The following is a 16,968-nucleotide window of genomic DNA, read 5'->3' as shown; positions in this document are numbered from 1 at the left end:
GACAGTCATCAACATTCCTTGGATAGTTATTTTGATAGTATAGCCCTTATTGCTGTGCGCACAATTCCAGAGAACTTTTATTAGATCAAAATAGTAAATATTGAGGCCACTTCACACAGCCTATATAAACTAACAAGGTTTCAGCTCTGGTTTCATAGAGGAAGTTGCTTTTGCCTAGGGTGCCATTGTCTTGTCTTGTTTTAATAACAACAGGGTATCTTCAATAAATGTCTGGTGGCCGTAAAAATGGAGTAAGACTGGTTCTTCTTTAATCCTTGTTTTATGAGGTCATTGAGACTCAGAATATTGTATTTTATTTTCTGCCAGCCTACAGCTTTCATAGACTTTAAGGTCAGATTTCACTGTAAGTAGATCCTACAGATTCATTTTCTGAACAGTGGCTTTAAATTGCTTAAAGAAAAATCACCTGCCATATGAAGGTGCATTTAAAAAAAAAAAAATAACCCAGCTTGTTTGTCCTTTTGCAATATTAACTTTTGAATCACATTTTATTTACATCAGATAAGTCTTATTAAAACCCAGCACTGTTAAACTTGCAAACAACGGGCTACAGCAGGGAACAATTTACTATTCTCTTTGAAAAAAGTGGCCTGTAAGTGCAACATGCTGCTTCTCAGGATTGGATCTTTTCCCTTGTCTCTTTCTTTCTTTACTGAGCTGTCACATTCGGTTAGATTATACAGTATTCCCACTTGCATTTAGACTTCTTGCCTCCTTTTTCCTTTAAAAGCAGCCCTGCTATTGAAAGTAGACCAAAAAGATGTTAAAAAGTCCTTGAGACAGCACTGCTTCTCTAGTCAGCAAAACTGTTAACAGGAAGCTGAAAACTGCTCAGCCAAACCATGCTAGCACATCTAGTAAAACAAATGCATGGAACTGGAAAAGAAATGGCAAAGTGAACAAGATAACAAATTTCAATTGTGGTGGCAATCTAAGTGGATAGGTATTTGTTAAGTTACCTGTTTCAGTTGATGACCCATTCAGTCCGTGGAATACTGAATTAAATTTTTAATATAGTCCCTGGTTTAATTATAAAAGGAAAGCCCCTTTCTACTTACACTGTTAGTGCACCATGGATGACACCTACCGATGTGCGTTGGAAGCTTGCACAAAGATCAAAGGCAAAATGTCTCCCTTATAGTTAGTAATGTTACTGGGTCTTATTCTGGGGAAATATGATGCAAGGTACTTTTAGGACTGCTTTGATATTTCTCCTTTTTTTGGCAATTTACATGTGGAAGTATTCAAGTTTTGCGTAGACTGTTAATCATGTGCAAATGACATGTAACTGCACACTTGTGTTTGAAAATATGCTAAGTCATAGAGAAATAACCTTAACTTCCACCAAGTTTCAGATGTCTGCAAGTACACATTTTGGAACAGCCAAGTAAGTACATGTTGCACTTGCAATCATTTGAAATCATTAGACTTCAGGGTCAACACTTGATTGAGAAGAATAGGGCCAATTCACACTTCAAATCTGTTTCAGACTAACCATTACAACCATAAATGCTACAAACTTAGTATTTTTAAACCCTTGTTTTTTGGCAATAAATAGCTGATTCCTTTGACATTAAAGCATACTTTAGTTGGTACGGTATACAGTTATTACAAATAATATAAAAATCACCTGCACAAACACATTCAGCAATTGGGAGGGAGGAATATTAAATCCGTGAGTGAATCTGATAAAATAGGGAACTAACTTCAGTTAAATTAGCAATAAACAAGTCCAGTAGAGTGCTGTGCCTAAGAATTAAGCCCTTCATGTCAAATGAAGAGAGGCTGCCAAATACATTGAGTCTGCCACATAGCCCTGAAGCATGTCTGTAGCCACGCAGTAGATGAGAGTTCCTAGGTCTGCTGGTTCTACCTTAGGAAGAGTTTTCCAAAAACACCGTAGTGTGGCATACTACAGATACCTAATCAAAACTAATTCCTTAGATATTACCTAGTGCTTGAGTCCCCACGCTCATTCTGAGGTTAATTGTAGTCATAAATCCAACTCATTGCTTCAGACACCTCCTTTACTCCCATCTGAATAAGCATCCTAAGGACAGGATAGAATAAGCCCCTTTTTTGAAATCTCTATTTGTTAACCTCATTCGATGGAATACCTCTTGCATGGATTTTCTCCTTTTCTCTCTCTCTTTTTCAACGAACCTCTCTACACTTTTCCCCCCTTATTTAGAGCCCACCTCCTGCCTTCTTTCCAGGATTCTTTGTCTACAGTTACACATTTAGAGTATTTTGGATTTATGGCAGGGGTAGCTGCCCTGGGTCACCACTTTTCATAGGTTGCTTTGGATTCCAGTACAAGCTGCCTGTAATAATCTTATTGAATGAGACTAAAGCACTTGGTGGCTGGGAACCCCTCTTCATCTGAGCTCCGAGTAGGCAGGAACATAATAGCAACATTTTTTCTTAAGAAAAGAGGAAAGGGATAGTGTACTAGAGCCCCTATCTGTTGCTTGGCAACTACTAAACCACCTTGTAGTGCACCTTGCGGCTATAGAGAGTGTGTGTGTGTGTGTGTGTGATATATATGAATCCGTGTATCCACAATGGGACCAGAATCCAACTAATCACATGAATTTTCAGACCTTGTTTTCAGCAATGAAAGAGCAAAGTCTCAGAACTGAATGATGGCGAATCCCTGGTTTAATTAGAAAGGGGCTTGCCTTTTATACTTTACACTGAACCATGCAGGTAAATAACTTTGACAAAGTAATTTTCGAGTCAGCTAGAAAAGCTTGCTTTGTCACTTAAAAAGAGATCCTTGCTTAGATCTAAGAAGATTAAAAAAAAAAAACTTCTTTGAGCAAGAACGCAAAAACTTTTCTGATACAAATGAGTTTGAACACTTACAAACTGGGATTTTGTGATTACTGAAGCAACCTACTTCAGGTAATACCTATGTCCTTCTATTCCTCTAACCGAGATACAGGGACTGGAACTACTGGCTGTTCCACAGATGTAATTGAGAAGAAAAGAGACAGAATCTCTTCTGTTAGGAGCTCACGATTCTGGAGTTATCTCCTTTGCCCTATACACAAGTTAATCTGTTATATCCTTTAAGGGAAAGCACAAGACTTTCCTTTTTAATTGGGTTTTGTAAAAGCTGAGGAGGTATTACAATTTAGGGTGTTTTTTTTTTTATCTTTTGTTGAGGCACACAGTTGCCTTTGGACTTACTGTACTGATATATATCACATATAGTGAAAGCATGGATTCTTGCAAACACTAAACAAACCTACTCACACATTATAAGTTTAAGAAGGAGGAATCCGTCTACCTTTTTGCTGTTATTAAATGGTAAACTCTAACTGTAATACTATTGTTAAAGGGTAGATAAAGTTAATAGTAACTTTAGTAGATATCCCAAACAAAAAACTACATTGATTGAGTTAAAGTTGAGAGAACATATCAGTAATTTAAGTGTAAAAAATATTATAGGGATGTTGTAATTATCTCCAAACCCAAGCATTGTAAACCCAGGAAATTCAGAATTAAGGTTACCTGTAAAAGAAATCCCAATATGTTAAGATAAGAAATGCATCTGAACAACCTTAACTCTACCTGTATTGATGCCATGCAGAGTTAAGGTTGTTCACGTGCCTTAATGGGCATTTTTCCCTATAATATTTTTTACACGTGAGCGGGTGTGGGACTCAGGCATTCAATGTTCTCTGCTTCCTTCTCAATGTCTCATGGCACGGTAAGGGCATCCCCAGTAGTTTTGCTTCAGTACACAGTAGAGCTAAGGTAGCCATGCCTTGGGGAGCCTTTCAAGCCATGTTGCCTAAGCTAGCATGCAGCCACAGAATCTTTTAAAGAACAATAACTGTTGGAGCAGTTAATCTACAAAGAAGAACTTTTGATATGTGTCCAGTCTCCCTTGTTACCACTGAGTCATTACAATCAGTAGAATTATTGTACAGATCTGTCGCATCTTACGCACATTTAACATGCGCGATTTCAGCTTTATGCGGTCGGCAAAAACAAAACAAAAAAGAGAAAAATAACAATTTTAATACTGTATCTGTAGTGTGGGCGATTCCGCCTGCCATTAACTCAATGTAATTTTGACTATACGCAGTTTTCGCTTTACACGCTAACCACTGAACGGAACCCCCGCTTAAGATGAGACTCGCCTGTATGGACTGATGCTAAATTTCTAAAAGTGCCCAGTTTTTAATGATTTAATTCAAGCTAATTAACAGATTTATTTGTAAATCCTCAGAAAATTCATTCTGTGTTCAAAGGGTAAGTACTGCAAGTTTTAGGCAAGATGTGTGCTGAATTTTTAATACAACCAAGAAGTTAAATTTCTGCTTTAAATGTGAAATGGAACTGATCCTTAACTATGGAGTTGTTATAAAAGGCCTCTGATTTTTGTCAATGAATGCAAATCAGGCTATTAAATTAATTATTCTTCCCAAGTTCTTGGGCATGAAAAACTTTGTGCAAGCTCCATTCAGTTTGTGGTGGTCCAAATCTTGCTCCTGTTGAAGTCAGCCTGTGTTTTGCCATAGTCTTTGTAGTCCTTTGTATCTGCCCTGGCCTGGAACATGAGACTTCTATTTCAGTTGAAGGCAAACTATGGCACATCTGTAATTTTCCTTTGAGGAAAAGTATGAAGATACAATTCTTCAACTTAAATGTTATGTCTAGTCTTTTAAGGATGCTGTAGGGCTAGAAGAGGTATGGTAGTTAGTATGTGTTCTGTAGCCACAACTTTCTAGCTTTTTCACATCAGAAAAGTTAGGACAGAAGCAAAAATATTACAGACTTACTTTGTACACTTAAACAAGTTTTCTGCTTCACAAACAATTGCACTTTGCTGCTGTAGTTGCTAACACTGACATAGCCTGCAGCCCTATTAAACTGCGAATGTGAGTATGACTTAAGCATCAAGTTTGATGCCCATTTAGGAACTGATTAAGTATTTTATGCTGATGGATTTCTGAAATTGAATTGTATTTCTGTTTATACTACCAATTATGCTTGACAGTACATGAATAATGTATATGCACAGTTTATTAAGTATCTGCAAAGTCCATTACCTTTCTGTTTTATAGACTTAATGACAAAATCATGACCAAACCATTTTTAACTTTCTGCATGTAAAAAACCTTTCATGTCTGTTTAAACTATTTTATTCACCCTTCTGTAAAAAATTACAAACAGATGTAAAAAAAGGAATATAATACTGTAGTTAAGCAAAACAAAATACATATACTATATGTAATACCACTACTAAATTAAGTTATACTACCTAAGTATTACTGGATATTCAAAGCTAACAGGATATCAGTGTTTGATAATGTTACCTTCTGGGGATCAGTACTTAAATCTCAGGTAGAAAACAGTGGATCAAAGCTTCAGACCTTTTTCTGTCCCTAGGATGGCCAATAAAATTCAGTTCTTGGAGAACAGTACCTTATCTACAAAGAGTGCCTTAATATATGTAAAAGTATTACAGTACCACCTCTAACGAAATATGAACTAGATACCAGTCTGCTCAAGATGTTGAATGTAGCTCTAGTGGTACAGTGTGTGATCCTTTGCAGTCTCCACAACTTGGCATCTTTAAATCAATGTGGGTGTCTTTAAGAAAATATGCTGTAGCTGACCCCCAAGATATGGGCTTGATGCATGTATTACTGAGTGAAATTCTATGGCCTATTGTGTATTGTACAGGAGGTCAGACTAGGTCATCATAATGTCTTTTTCTGGTTTTATAATCCATAAAGATAATGGCTCTTAAAGGTTCATTAGGGGAGCATCAAGGAAACCGTTAGGCCAAAATCCTCCAAGCTTCTCCATGCAGGCAGCGCATTGTATGGGATCAGGCCCAAGCATGTAAACTGTAAAACAAGAATCAGACAAGCCTTAGTTTAATCTGTCCATATCTGATTGGGCTGGCCACCTTTCCCTCTAGAAGAATTAGTTGTTAGTGGCCTCAAGTCCCAATTTATATGTGTATTACACACACAAACACCCCTCCTTTCCCCCTCCCACCCTACATTAAAAGAACATTCAGGTTGCAAACTCAAGCACTCAAAAGTTAGGAAGTGCCAGAATTAAGGTTGCCTGTGCAACCTCAGTTCAGCCCCTTTGTGTGTATTTATTATGATACAGTCTACAGTCTTCAGTTACATGATTATATACTATCTTTCACCCCTCACCCGCCCCAGGATTTCTCCCTATAATCAGATTGAGGCCTCTGTTGCTATTAATACGTAGAAAGAATAAAATAATTAAGGGCTTGATCCTGCAACCAAGCGAGCTTTGCATGCCACTGAGTTCATAGAGTCCTGAGGGAGTGTGCTGAACCCCCTGTGGAAGTGATGTGTAATCTATAGGCTGCCCAATCAGCAGGGTGCCTTCTGCAGAGAAGCACATGGCCTCAGGATGCTGCAGGGAGGGAGATTCGTGCTGTGGTCATCTCAACCACTGTCTTTCTCCCTGGATATTTATATCTCCCTAGATACATCAGTCTCTGCTCTGAAACATACTATTGCTGAGCTCTTGCATTGCTGCTTCAGAGAACACTGAAGAACAAAAAATCTGGCTCTTCTTTCTTGCCATTTTACTAGGTCAGGATATCCTCAGGCTGTTCTTCTTGTCCCTTAGTATCTGGGTCATGAGCACTTCACTAGCACTTATACCTGAATCACAGTATCGTGTAACTGCTGTAGTATGCAACGAATTCTTCAGTTTTGTTTTGGTCCATGACTTACTGCAGTAACACAGTATTTAAAGTCTTCAGTGTGCTGTCCTTATAAACATAACAAACAGTTCAATAGCTGTCTTAAAAAGAGAGAATCATTACATTGCCTTTTAACAACTGAGCACATCTGTAAAGTGAAAATTTTAAATTCCTTCCTTGGTTACATATACCTGCAACAGCAGCCGCCAAACAATCTTCTAAAGACAAAAGGAAACCAGACCTTTTTTCAGTTTGGCATTAGTGCACCTGTGTTTGCCATGACATCAACAGCAAAACTTGCGCAATCCACCCACAATTGTTGAAAGAGCTGAATGTAAAATGCTGAAAGAAAACACAAAAGGAGTACTAGCTTTGGTTACGCTAGCAAATCAAAAGAAAACAGTTGTTACATCAAATGTGGCTCCTGTTCCTGGAACCTGTGAAACCTCCAAAGAGAGTGTTCTAAAGAAAAATTGTATCGCTCCATTCTGCTGAAAAGGACAAAGGTCTCTTTGAAATATACAGCAATACACAAGAACCCACCTGAATGCACAAAAGAAACTATCTGCAAAATGCCACTTAACATTATATTCTGCACATTAATTCTAAGGCCAAACAGGGCTATTGGACATACACAAGTGAACTGACATTGGACAGCGATTCGAGAAGTTTATAAATATCACCAGTTAAGAACAGATACTTTATTCCTAAATCCTAGGATAAAAGGGTGTTGTTTTAAAACTTTTTAATGGAAAATAAAACTGAATATTCATGTGCAGCAACAAATGGTTCATCAACTTCTAACTTCCTTTTGCTGACAGGTAATTCAAAACAGTCCATATTGGGTAAGCACAGTATGTCATTTCATAATGAGAAATTGCCAAAAATGTACAAACAAAAACCTAATCAACTGAGTAAGCTATCGATGGAATGAACTAAAAGGCCATCAAGTAAAAACTTGGTTTCTGCCCCAAAGTGCATACTCCTAAATGATGAGGCAAATAAAGATCACAAATGGACAAGAAGGTAGGCCAGCGGAAGAGAAGGACAAGAGAGGTGCTAATAGGATTGCACAGTTATTCAGTAACTCATTTTCTTTTTTACAATGAAGATGGCACTAAACTTTACTGTTCAGGTTACCTCGTTCTTGTGAGCTAGAACTTTTGTAGTCATGATGTTCCGATTTTAACCTCAATCCACATAAAGGAACTGTTTGACATAAGACATAAAATGCAAATCATTGTCCGCTCACACTGCAGCTGTCGTTGTGGCTACATGATGAAGATTGTGCATGACTGGAGAAAAGTGTTAATAAGTATATGGCAGAAGAGAAATATGGCATGCTGGAGCAATAGAGTGTGCAAAAACATCATTGTAACCAGCACATAATTCCAAGCCCACCTAAAATAGTCTCAAGGATTTGAGAGCCACTTTGACATGTGAAACCAATTCCTCCTCTAACTCTTCAAAACTCAAACAAAATTGTGTTTTAAGCCTGGAAACTCATTTCATTTTGGAAGCTATTGAGACTTCCCAACTGAAATTCCAACCTGCAGTTTCTGTCATAGGAAGCCAGGATGTTAAATCTAAGGCTTAGTCTACACTATAAAGTTTTGCCATCATACTTATGTAAGCTAGGAGTGGGTGGAAAGGTGGGTGGGGAGAAATCATACCCACTTCCCCCCTCCCTTCCCCAGCGGACTTAGCTGTGCCAGAAAAAAAACCCAGTCTAAATGCAACTGTGCTGAGAGCAGTGCTTCTATCAACATAGGTAATGTAGTTCATGGAGATGGTGTTACTATGCCATCAAACTCCTCCTGTCTGCTAATGCTGCACCTATACTAGGGGACCCTGCTGGTATAGCTATACCAGCAAATCATTTGCCATGTAGACAAGCCTTTAGCTATGGTTTGGTCCCAAAATGTATATCTGTCAGGGTGAATTGATTTAAATAATCAATTTAAATCCTAATTTAAATTAAATTAGCAAATAGGAAGTCTTGATTTAAATTATCTATTGTAATCTTAACTTTGCATTTGTACTTCTTAGTTATTTTCCTAAAGTAAATTGGTTGGTACCATTTGGCATTACTTTTTGCTAATCAGGAGGATAAGATACTATATTCATACAAATTTAAGCACATATATAGCTTAATATGCATTTATTCAGATTCTTAATTTTTACATTTTTAATTTTAGAAAATGGCAAAAGATGCATTTCTTATTTACTAGATTGACTTCTTTTTTACTTGTGATTTGTGTCCAACTGCATTTGGAAATTGGAATTCGATTAAATGCACAAAAACATTTTAAAGTTGATTTAATAATTAAAACTACCTTAAATGTGCTGGTTACATAATTTTTTTATCAAAACATGTTTTTCATTTAAAACTAATTTACTAAACAAAGGAAATATCTGTAGTTGGTGAATTTAATTTTCTGATCATCTTGTCCTTCAAGATTTTAGAACTAGTAGATCTCATTCTTTCACACTTAGTTTTTCCTCATAGATTAGAAGTAGAAAATAGGTTTTCCTGCTTTTTCACCTCTCAATAGGTTTCTCAACTTTGAGTGAACTAGTAATTGAACTGAACTAGTTGAATAAACTAAAATGAAGAAAATATTCTCTCTGCACTTGCAGAAGAAGCTACTGCTGTTCAAAGCTGCTTTAGCACTTCAGAAACTCTGGTTCCAGATGATTAGCTAGTGAATTCCATAAGTTTAGTGGAGTGACTTTCTTAAAATATTGGCAGCAAATATGAGCTGCTTGAATATTATTTTTCTTATTTACTATACTTTTACAAATCTGTTTTTTTTCCACCCTGATATCTCTGCAGGACTCTGTGGGGAGGCTGAAGTACTATCAAGTATTCTGAGTAAAGTAATGTCTTTCTATCAGAACTGAATTGTCTGCTGGTATCGGATTGTTCAGGCCTGGATTTTGTTTGTTCTGTTCAATTTCTGCCATAAACAACTGGTTCCATTGTATGTTTTCTCCAGTCAAGTGAGACCAGTCTCAATTACTGAACTTACTGCATGATCTGTTATAAAAGTGGCTAATAGAAAAACAAGTTTCCTGTTTCTGCTGGGCATATTTACCTCTGTTGTAATATATTTCTTCTGAATACAGTTACATTCAGTAGATGAAGGGGATTATTACAGCTTTCAGAAAGAACTCAATATATCGTAATATAGAAATGGCGAGGTTAGTTTTAAATGAGATTTCATTGCCCTTCAGTGGGTAGTTCCTTTTTCTGCAGAGATACCAGAGCTTTATCATCTACCTCATACAACGTATGGGCATGAGGAAAATATTTTTCTACTGATAACTCTACCTACTTATTTTCCTCAAAGATTGGATTTGCAAGGCTAGATTTAAAAAAATTGCACATGTAGAAAGGTCAGTATAAAAAGTACTTTCACTGTAGCAATAGATTTCTTGAAAATGTACTGTTTCTTAAAGTTATTACGTTCTACAAACCCAGGTCCGGCTTCTGCAAAGACTTACGTATGTGCTTTACTTCACACACTTCAACTGGCTCCACAGAAGACAATGGGACTGCTTTCAGTGCATAAAGTTAAACTCATATGTAAGCCTTAGCAGTATCATGGCCCAGGTTTCGCAACAGATTCACATCAGATTGTAGATATTGTTGCAAGATGTCATAAATAATCTGATTTATGTCTCATCTGAGAAAGATGGGTGGAGCATAAAAGTAATGAAAACAAACATGAAGGAATGAAAAACACAATTTACAAAAGTGTGTAATTTTTTTTAAGAGTTCTGAATATAAGTGACACATGAGTTAGGGGCTATATTAGATCCATTTCATAAATGAATTCTTGTTGCTCTGAAACCTAAAGAGGTTTTTGTTTTGTTTTTTTTTAACTGCACATATTCAAAAAAAACCTCCTCCGTGCTGATCAGGCCTCAGCTGGAGTATTGTGTCTAGTTCTAGGCGCCACATTTCAGGAAAGATGCAGACAAACTGGAGAAAATCCAGAGAAGAGCAACAAAAATGATTAAAGGTCTAGAAAACATGACCACTGAGAGAAGACTGAAAAAAAATTGTTTGTTTAGTCAGGAGATGAGATGACAGAGAGGGGACATAAGTTTTCAAATATATAAAAGATTATTAAAAGGAGGGGAAAAAATGATTCTCCTTAACCGCTGATAAGACAAGAAGCAATGGGCTTAAATTACAGCAAGACCAGCTTAGGTTCGACACTATGAAGAACTTCCGAACTGTCAGGGTGGGTATGCACTGGAACAACTTGGCTAGGGAAGGTTGTGCCATCTCCATCACTGGAGATTTTTAAGAGTCAATTAGACAAACGCTTGATGGTCTAAAGCAGCAGTTCTCAACCAGGAGTGAGTCCGCGAGCACTTCAGGGAGGCCACAGAGCCTTGCTGATGCCGGGAGCCTCCGTGTCTCCTACGGGGCTGAAGCTGGTGGCCCCACCTCCCAACACCAGGAGTGGCACAGGGCTGAAGCTGCCTTCCCCCCCTACCCCCCCCCCCCCCGGAAGCCAGGAGCCCCAGCGCCCACCCTCCCACACACACGCAACACACACACACCTCTGGGGCCGGTGCTCCCCACGGGCAGAATCCCTGAGCCCATGGGCTGAGTTGGGGGTGGGGCACAAGGATGTTGCCCCACCAAACTGCAGTGCATTACCCAGAGTGGGGCAGTCCAGGGACAGCTCTACACCCCTTCCCCCACCTTCTCCTCTCCCCCAGGCCTCCTCAGGCCCAGCCCTCTGGCCAGGTTGTATGTGGGAAGCCAGAGCCAGGCAGTGCAGAACAGCTAATCCTCTGGCTGGTGGTGCCATGGAGCGGGCAACCGCGGCATTCCCCCGTCTGCTGCTGGTGCCCGAGGTTGCAGTCCGCTCCCAGCCCCCTTTGACTGCTCACGCAGCCAATAAGAGCCACTCAGATGGGGGAACCAGGCTCTGGGGCCAGCAGAGCCCTTGGGGAGCAGCCACCACTGAGGGAGCCCTTCTGGCACACAGCCCCTTGCTGTCCTTCTCTGTGCACCCTAAGCTACCCCCCTGCCCGCACACAGCCTGCACACAACTCCTGGCTGCACCCTGAGCTACCCCCCTGCCCACATACAGCCCCTAGCTACCCCCCTGCCTGCACCCTGAGCTACCCCTCTGCCCACGCACAGCCCCTAGCTAGCCCCTATCTGCATCCTGAGCTATCCCCCTGCCTGCACCCTGACTTAGCACCCCTCCCCATGCATTTCCTAGCTACCCCTGCCTGTACCCTGAGTGGTTTTCAAACTTTTTGAGCTGAGTCCCCACTTTGTTATATTTTTTGGTTGCATCCCCCCACAACCCAAACAAGTGGGTGGCCTTCTAAGTGAGCCAGGGGGTGGAGGTAGCGCTCCCTGGACCCCTCTGTGTGCAAGTGTCTTCCTAGTTTGCTCAGTGAAGTATTGTGAATTCATGTATAATGATCAGATTTGCACATGCAAATAGGCAGTTGTGTTTAGCTGGGCATTTGCATATGAGCATGCAATTCATATGAGTTGCCAAAATTGTGTGTGAGAGAGAGAGAGAGAGTGAGTGGCATGGGAGATATAAAGTAACAAAATACTTATTAGATATTGAAGAGCAACAGTCAAAAAGACATAGCTTCTTGTGTTCTTTTAATTATATAGGTATTTACCATAAATTCTTATATGAAATAGCAGATCTGTTTGTACTTTCTTTGTTACTAAGCTACTGTATTTTAAATACAATAGACATTACGTTTTTTCTAAGTCAGGAAGAATTGATGATGATAGCTTTTAATTAAGTTTTAATACCTTTTAATAGCAAGCATTTTGTGTATCCAATATAAAAATCTAAATGATATTACAATTTTATCAGCTTTTGGTAAATTCTGTTTCAGACTAGTATTTTGGTTGTACAAAAGTTAATGAGGAATGCAAACTGGTGATCCATATTAAACCCAATTCCAAAAATTCTTGTGACTTTCTATTATTTGTATAAAGAAATATGTTTAGATAAGTAGAAAAATGTTAAACTCCATGTCTAGCACTTGAGTTTCTGAAATTGTAAGTGCAGTCGTACTTCACTTCTAGGGACACAATCAACTTAAAATCTAGTCAGTTTGAAAAAAATGAATTAAGTAGTTTCATCCCTCTCTCATCCTTTTGTACTTTTACAATTCCATCTTCCCATTTAAAAAAAAAATGTTTTTCGCTGTTGCTAAGTCAAAAAATTCACAGGTGCAATAGGGAAATTTTCTAACTGAAGAAAAACACAAAACTCCCTGTACACAAAATGCTACCAGGTTCAGAACTGAACGGACATAGTTCTCTAATCTTTGTTAGATTAATCTTAGATTTTACTTACATTAATAGTAGTTAAAAATATGCAGACTGTCAACTTAAAAGTATTGTATGGTAAGTGTAACTTTTTACTCTGCTTTCTTAGTGGTTGACTTTGATTCATCCCATAGCACGGTACAAAGGTTGAATTATACGTTTTTAAAGTCTAATGACTCAAGCACAAAATATTAGATTCATGAGCTGATATTGTCATTAATTTAACTAATGTCCAGACATGGAATTCTTTAGAAGAATAAATGTAACTTGAATGCTGTTTTCCTCGTGCACAGAAAGAGAGTGATTTCCTGGGGTTTAAATATATTACTATCTGTGAATCATCTGTTTGATTTATTAAACCTTTTTTCATTCTAGGTCAGAGATACAAATGTACCTACTTACCGAGACTGCAATAAAAATCCTCCATTCCCCACATTTTTTGCTGATGGAGAAGAAGAGCTACCAGAAGACTTGTACGATCAGGAAGTTTTCCAGTTCACTGATTCCTCTGTCACATATGTTTAGTGTTATTGACATCTTTAAGAACGTGCAACTTTCACATTGTTTCTGTGAACTTTTCAATGCTGAACAATTACAAACCCAGAAACTGCACTCTAGCTGAATGACCTGAACGCATCAAACATTATGGGGTTTTTTTTCAGGTAGCAAGATTTACCACAATCTGTTCCAAAACCGTATTAAAACAGTGGGTGGTGGTAAGTTGGTGTGTCTCAGGGAAGGGTTTCAAAGTAATGGGTATATTGCTGACTTATCTTTTTACATTACAAAATCGCTTCTTGTAACTTTTTCCCTTTCACAGACTGCCAAGATTTATATTTCTTTAAATCCATTGTCTTGGAATTGCGTTCATCGGTTACATGATTGATGAAGTTGAGACTATTAACAGAACAAAATTTATAGTTGTTTTTTTCCCCTGAGGGATATGTACTGATTAACTTGGACTAAACAGAAAATAAAAGGTTTATTAAATATCCCATTTAGCCATCTGGGGACATAAATGGAGTGTCTAGGACTTTACAAAGAATGAACTTGAAAATGTTGAGTAGAACGGGACAGGAGGGGGGGGGGGGAAGAATTCTAGCTTTCTCTTTTCCAGGCCTAACACCATAGCCAATTGCCCCATTGTGCCTCTGGGGCTATAATCTTTTCCACCTTTCATTTCCCTTTCCTCATCAAAGCTCCTTTCCTCTTTATTTTAGTGCTCTGAGTTTAGAGCAACAATTACACAATTTACATTTCCTAGAGGAAAGAATGAGACTAGCAATGTCTGTCTGGTAAGAGTTGTGGCAGTGCTCGCTGACCAGAAAGGCTAGACATTTTCAGTAATGTGGACACAGGGACTATAGTAGCTGCCTGTTTGTCCCCTTCATTGGCTCCTTGTTCTGATAACTTCATGAAAATGTCCCTCGCATAAGGTATCTAGAGAAATACGTCCCCTTCAGTTGTCTTCATATCTGAGATTTTATATTGTTATGGAAGAGCTTTGGGCCTGCCCCAGTAGTCTTCATCATTTAACAAAAATAAACCAAGTGTGAAGGGTCTATTGTACAATTAATTTCTCCCTATCACTCCTATCTTCTATCCAGGCATTCTTTTATAATGGTCAAAGTGCAAGTACTCTCCTTTTGGCTTTCTCTACCTTCCATAAGTTATTTACTGTTTAAAGGCCTGATCCTTTAAACCATTACTTTACTTGCATGAACATTTCCTTTGAAGTCCATAAGGCTAATCACAAGCGTAAAATTAAATATCTGTTTGCTGAATTGGCACCTAATTGCCTACCAAGTGCTTTGTACAGTACAAGATTTGCATTCACATGTAATGTTGGGGAGGTGGGCATCCCTAGGCAAAGTCCCATTTTATGTCTGCAGTTCCTGTAATGGTTGCCAGGAAATCCATCCATTAATTTTGTGCAGCTTCACTACAAAAGTTGATGTACTTTAAAATGTATTTTATGTTTTACTAAATGATTTACCGAAACCTTGAAAACAAATATGTATGCCCATCCCAGAGGTGAAGTCCCATCCCATTTAAAAGCAATATTCATGGAGTTATCTCAGTTTATCCCTGTAGTTTACTGAAGGTATTTTGAATTTGTTATACTGTATCCAAGAGATTAGAACATCTTTTATACACATTAGATATTCACAGGGAACATAGTAATTTGGGAGGGATAATGTTGATATATTTAGTGCACACAATACAGAACTGTGAACTGGTAATATCTATGTTGTTGCCACATAGCTTGGTTTAATCTCAGCAAGTGTCTCTAATTATAAGTAAATAGGGATACTGCATAATGCTCTCCCTTCACCCCTTCAAAAATAAAATCAGGTCAGTCAACAACGCTCATATATCATAAACCAGGGGTCGGCAACCTTTGGCACGCAGCTCGCCAGGGTAAGCATCGTGGCGTGCCGGGCCGGTTTTGTTTATCTGCCACGTTCGCAGGTTCGGCCAATCACCGCTCCCACTGGCCGCGGTTCGCCATCCCAGGCCAATGGGGGCGGCAGGAAGCAGCGGCCAGCACATCCCTCGGCCCGCACCGCTTCTCACAGCCCCCATTGGCTTGGGATGGCGAACCGCGGCCAGTGGGAGCCGCGATCGGCCAAACCTGCGGACACAGCAGGTAAACAAACCGGCCCGGCTCGCCAGGATGCTTACCCTGGCAAGCCGTGTGCCAAAGGTTGCCCACCCCTGTCATAAACCTTAGAAGTACATTGCTAAGAAGTTAGCACTAGCCCTTTCCATTATAAGTCATGTATTCCAATTGTTTTTTTTAAGTGTCCATGAGAAAGTGGAATGTCGTAATCTGATGCACTGAATGGTCGTACTAATACTTGCAATTTAGCCTCCTGCTGGCAACAATGATATTGTTTCCTGAGGATGAACCCTTCAGTGTTCGACGTGATGAACCTCAAGTTTTTATAACATTTCAATTTTATTTTTATTGCTCTCTGAATATAATATAATGTGACAGACCCAGACCAGTGGGGTACAGGAGTCTGGTAGAGGGCAAATATACTGGTCACTGGATGAGTAGTTTTCTGTTCCCTGAGTGACCAGAGCAGGGCCTGCAATAGAGTAATCAGGAACCTGCTAGAACCAGTTAAGGCAGGCAGGCTAATTAGGACACCTGGAGCCAATTAAGAAGAAGCTGCTAGAATCAATTAAGGCAGGCTAATCAGGGCACCTGGGTTTTAAAAAGGAGATCACTTCAGTTTTTGTGGTGCGAGTGTGAGGAGCTGGGAGCAAAAGGCGCAAGGAGCTGAGAGTGAGAGGGTGTGCTACTGGATGACTGAGGAGCACAAGCGTTAGCAGACACCAGGAGGAAGGTCCTGTGGTGAGAATAAGGAAGGTGTTTGGAGGAGGCCATGGGGAAGTAGCCCAGGGAGTTGTAGCTGTCATGCAGCTGTTACAGGAGGCACTGTAGACAGCTGCAGTCCACAGGGCCCTGGGCTGGAACCTGGAGTAGAAGGGCGGGCCCAGGTTCCCCCCAAACCTCCCAATTGACCTGGACTGTGGATTCTTCCAGAGGGGAAGGTTTCTGGGCTGTTCCCCAACCCACATGGTGAATCTCTAAGGCAAGAAAATCCACCAATAAGCGCAGGACCCACCAAGATAGAGGAGGAACTTTGTCACAATAAATTAAAGGAGTAGCTGTAAGAGAAGAGCCATTCATGTCTTTTTTTGCAACTATATTTGCAGTGGTTAATACTGTACAGCTACACATATAGAGTGAAAATAAAGAAACCAATCAAATCAGTTGCTCCTATACATCTATAAGGTGCCACAGGACTCTTTGCTGCCTTTACAGATCCAGACTAACACGGTTGTATCACCTTTGATACAATCAAATCAAATGTAGCTTAAG

General features: G+C 39.4%; 1 protein-coding gene across 3 annotated transcripts in view; it reads left to right on the top strand.

Annotated features, from left to right (window-relative positions):
• The window catches only part of MRPL3 (mitochondrial ribosomal protein L3), a 66,958-nt gene extending 51,810 nt beyond the window's left edge, over positions 1–15,148 (top strand). For 2 of the 3 annotated variants that reach the window (XM_005278649.5, XM_042841320.2), the window contains exon 10: positions 13,449–15,148. In XM_005278649.5, the coding sequence (XP_005278706.1) occupies positions 13,449–13,598 (150 nt within the window). In that variant the 3' untranslated portion in view covers positions 13,599–15,148. Of the gene's footprint in view, positions 1–9,572; positions 9,807–13,448 lie in introns of those variants that run through there. The other variant, XM_065583637.1, reaches the window with a different exon arrangement.
• The last annotated feature ends 1,820 nt before the right edge of the window (positions 15,149–16,968 follow it).

Source organism: Chrysemys picta, chromosome 2 (genome assembly GCF_011386835.1).
Source record: "Chrysemys picta bellii isolate R12L10 chromosome 2, ASM1138683v2, whole genome shotgun sequence".
Lineage (NCBI taxonomy): Eukaryota > Metazoa > Chordata > Testudines > Emydidae > Chrysemys > Chrysemys picta.
This window is presented reverse-complemented; position numbering and strand designations above follow the sequence as displayed.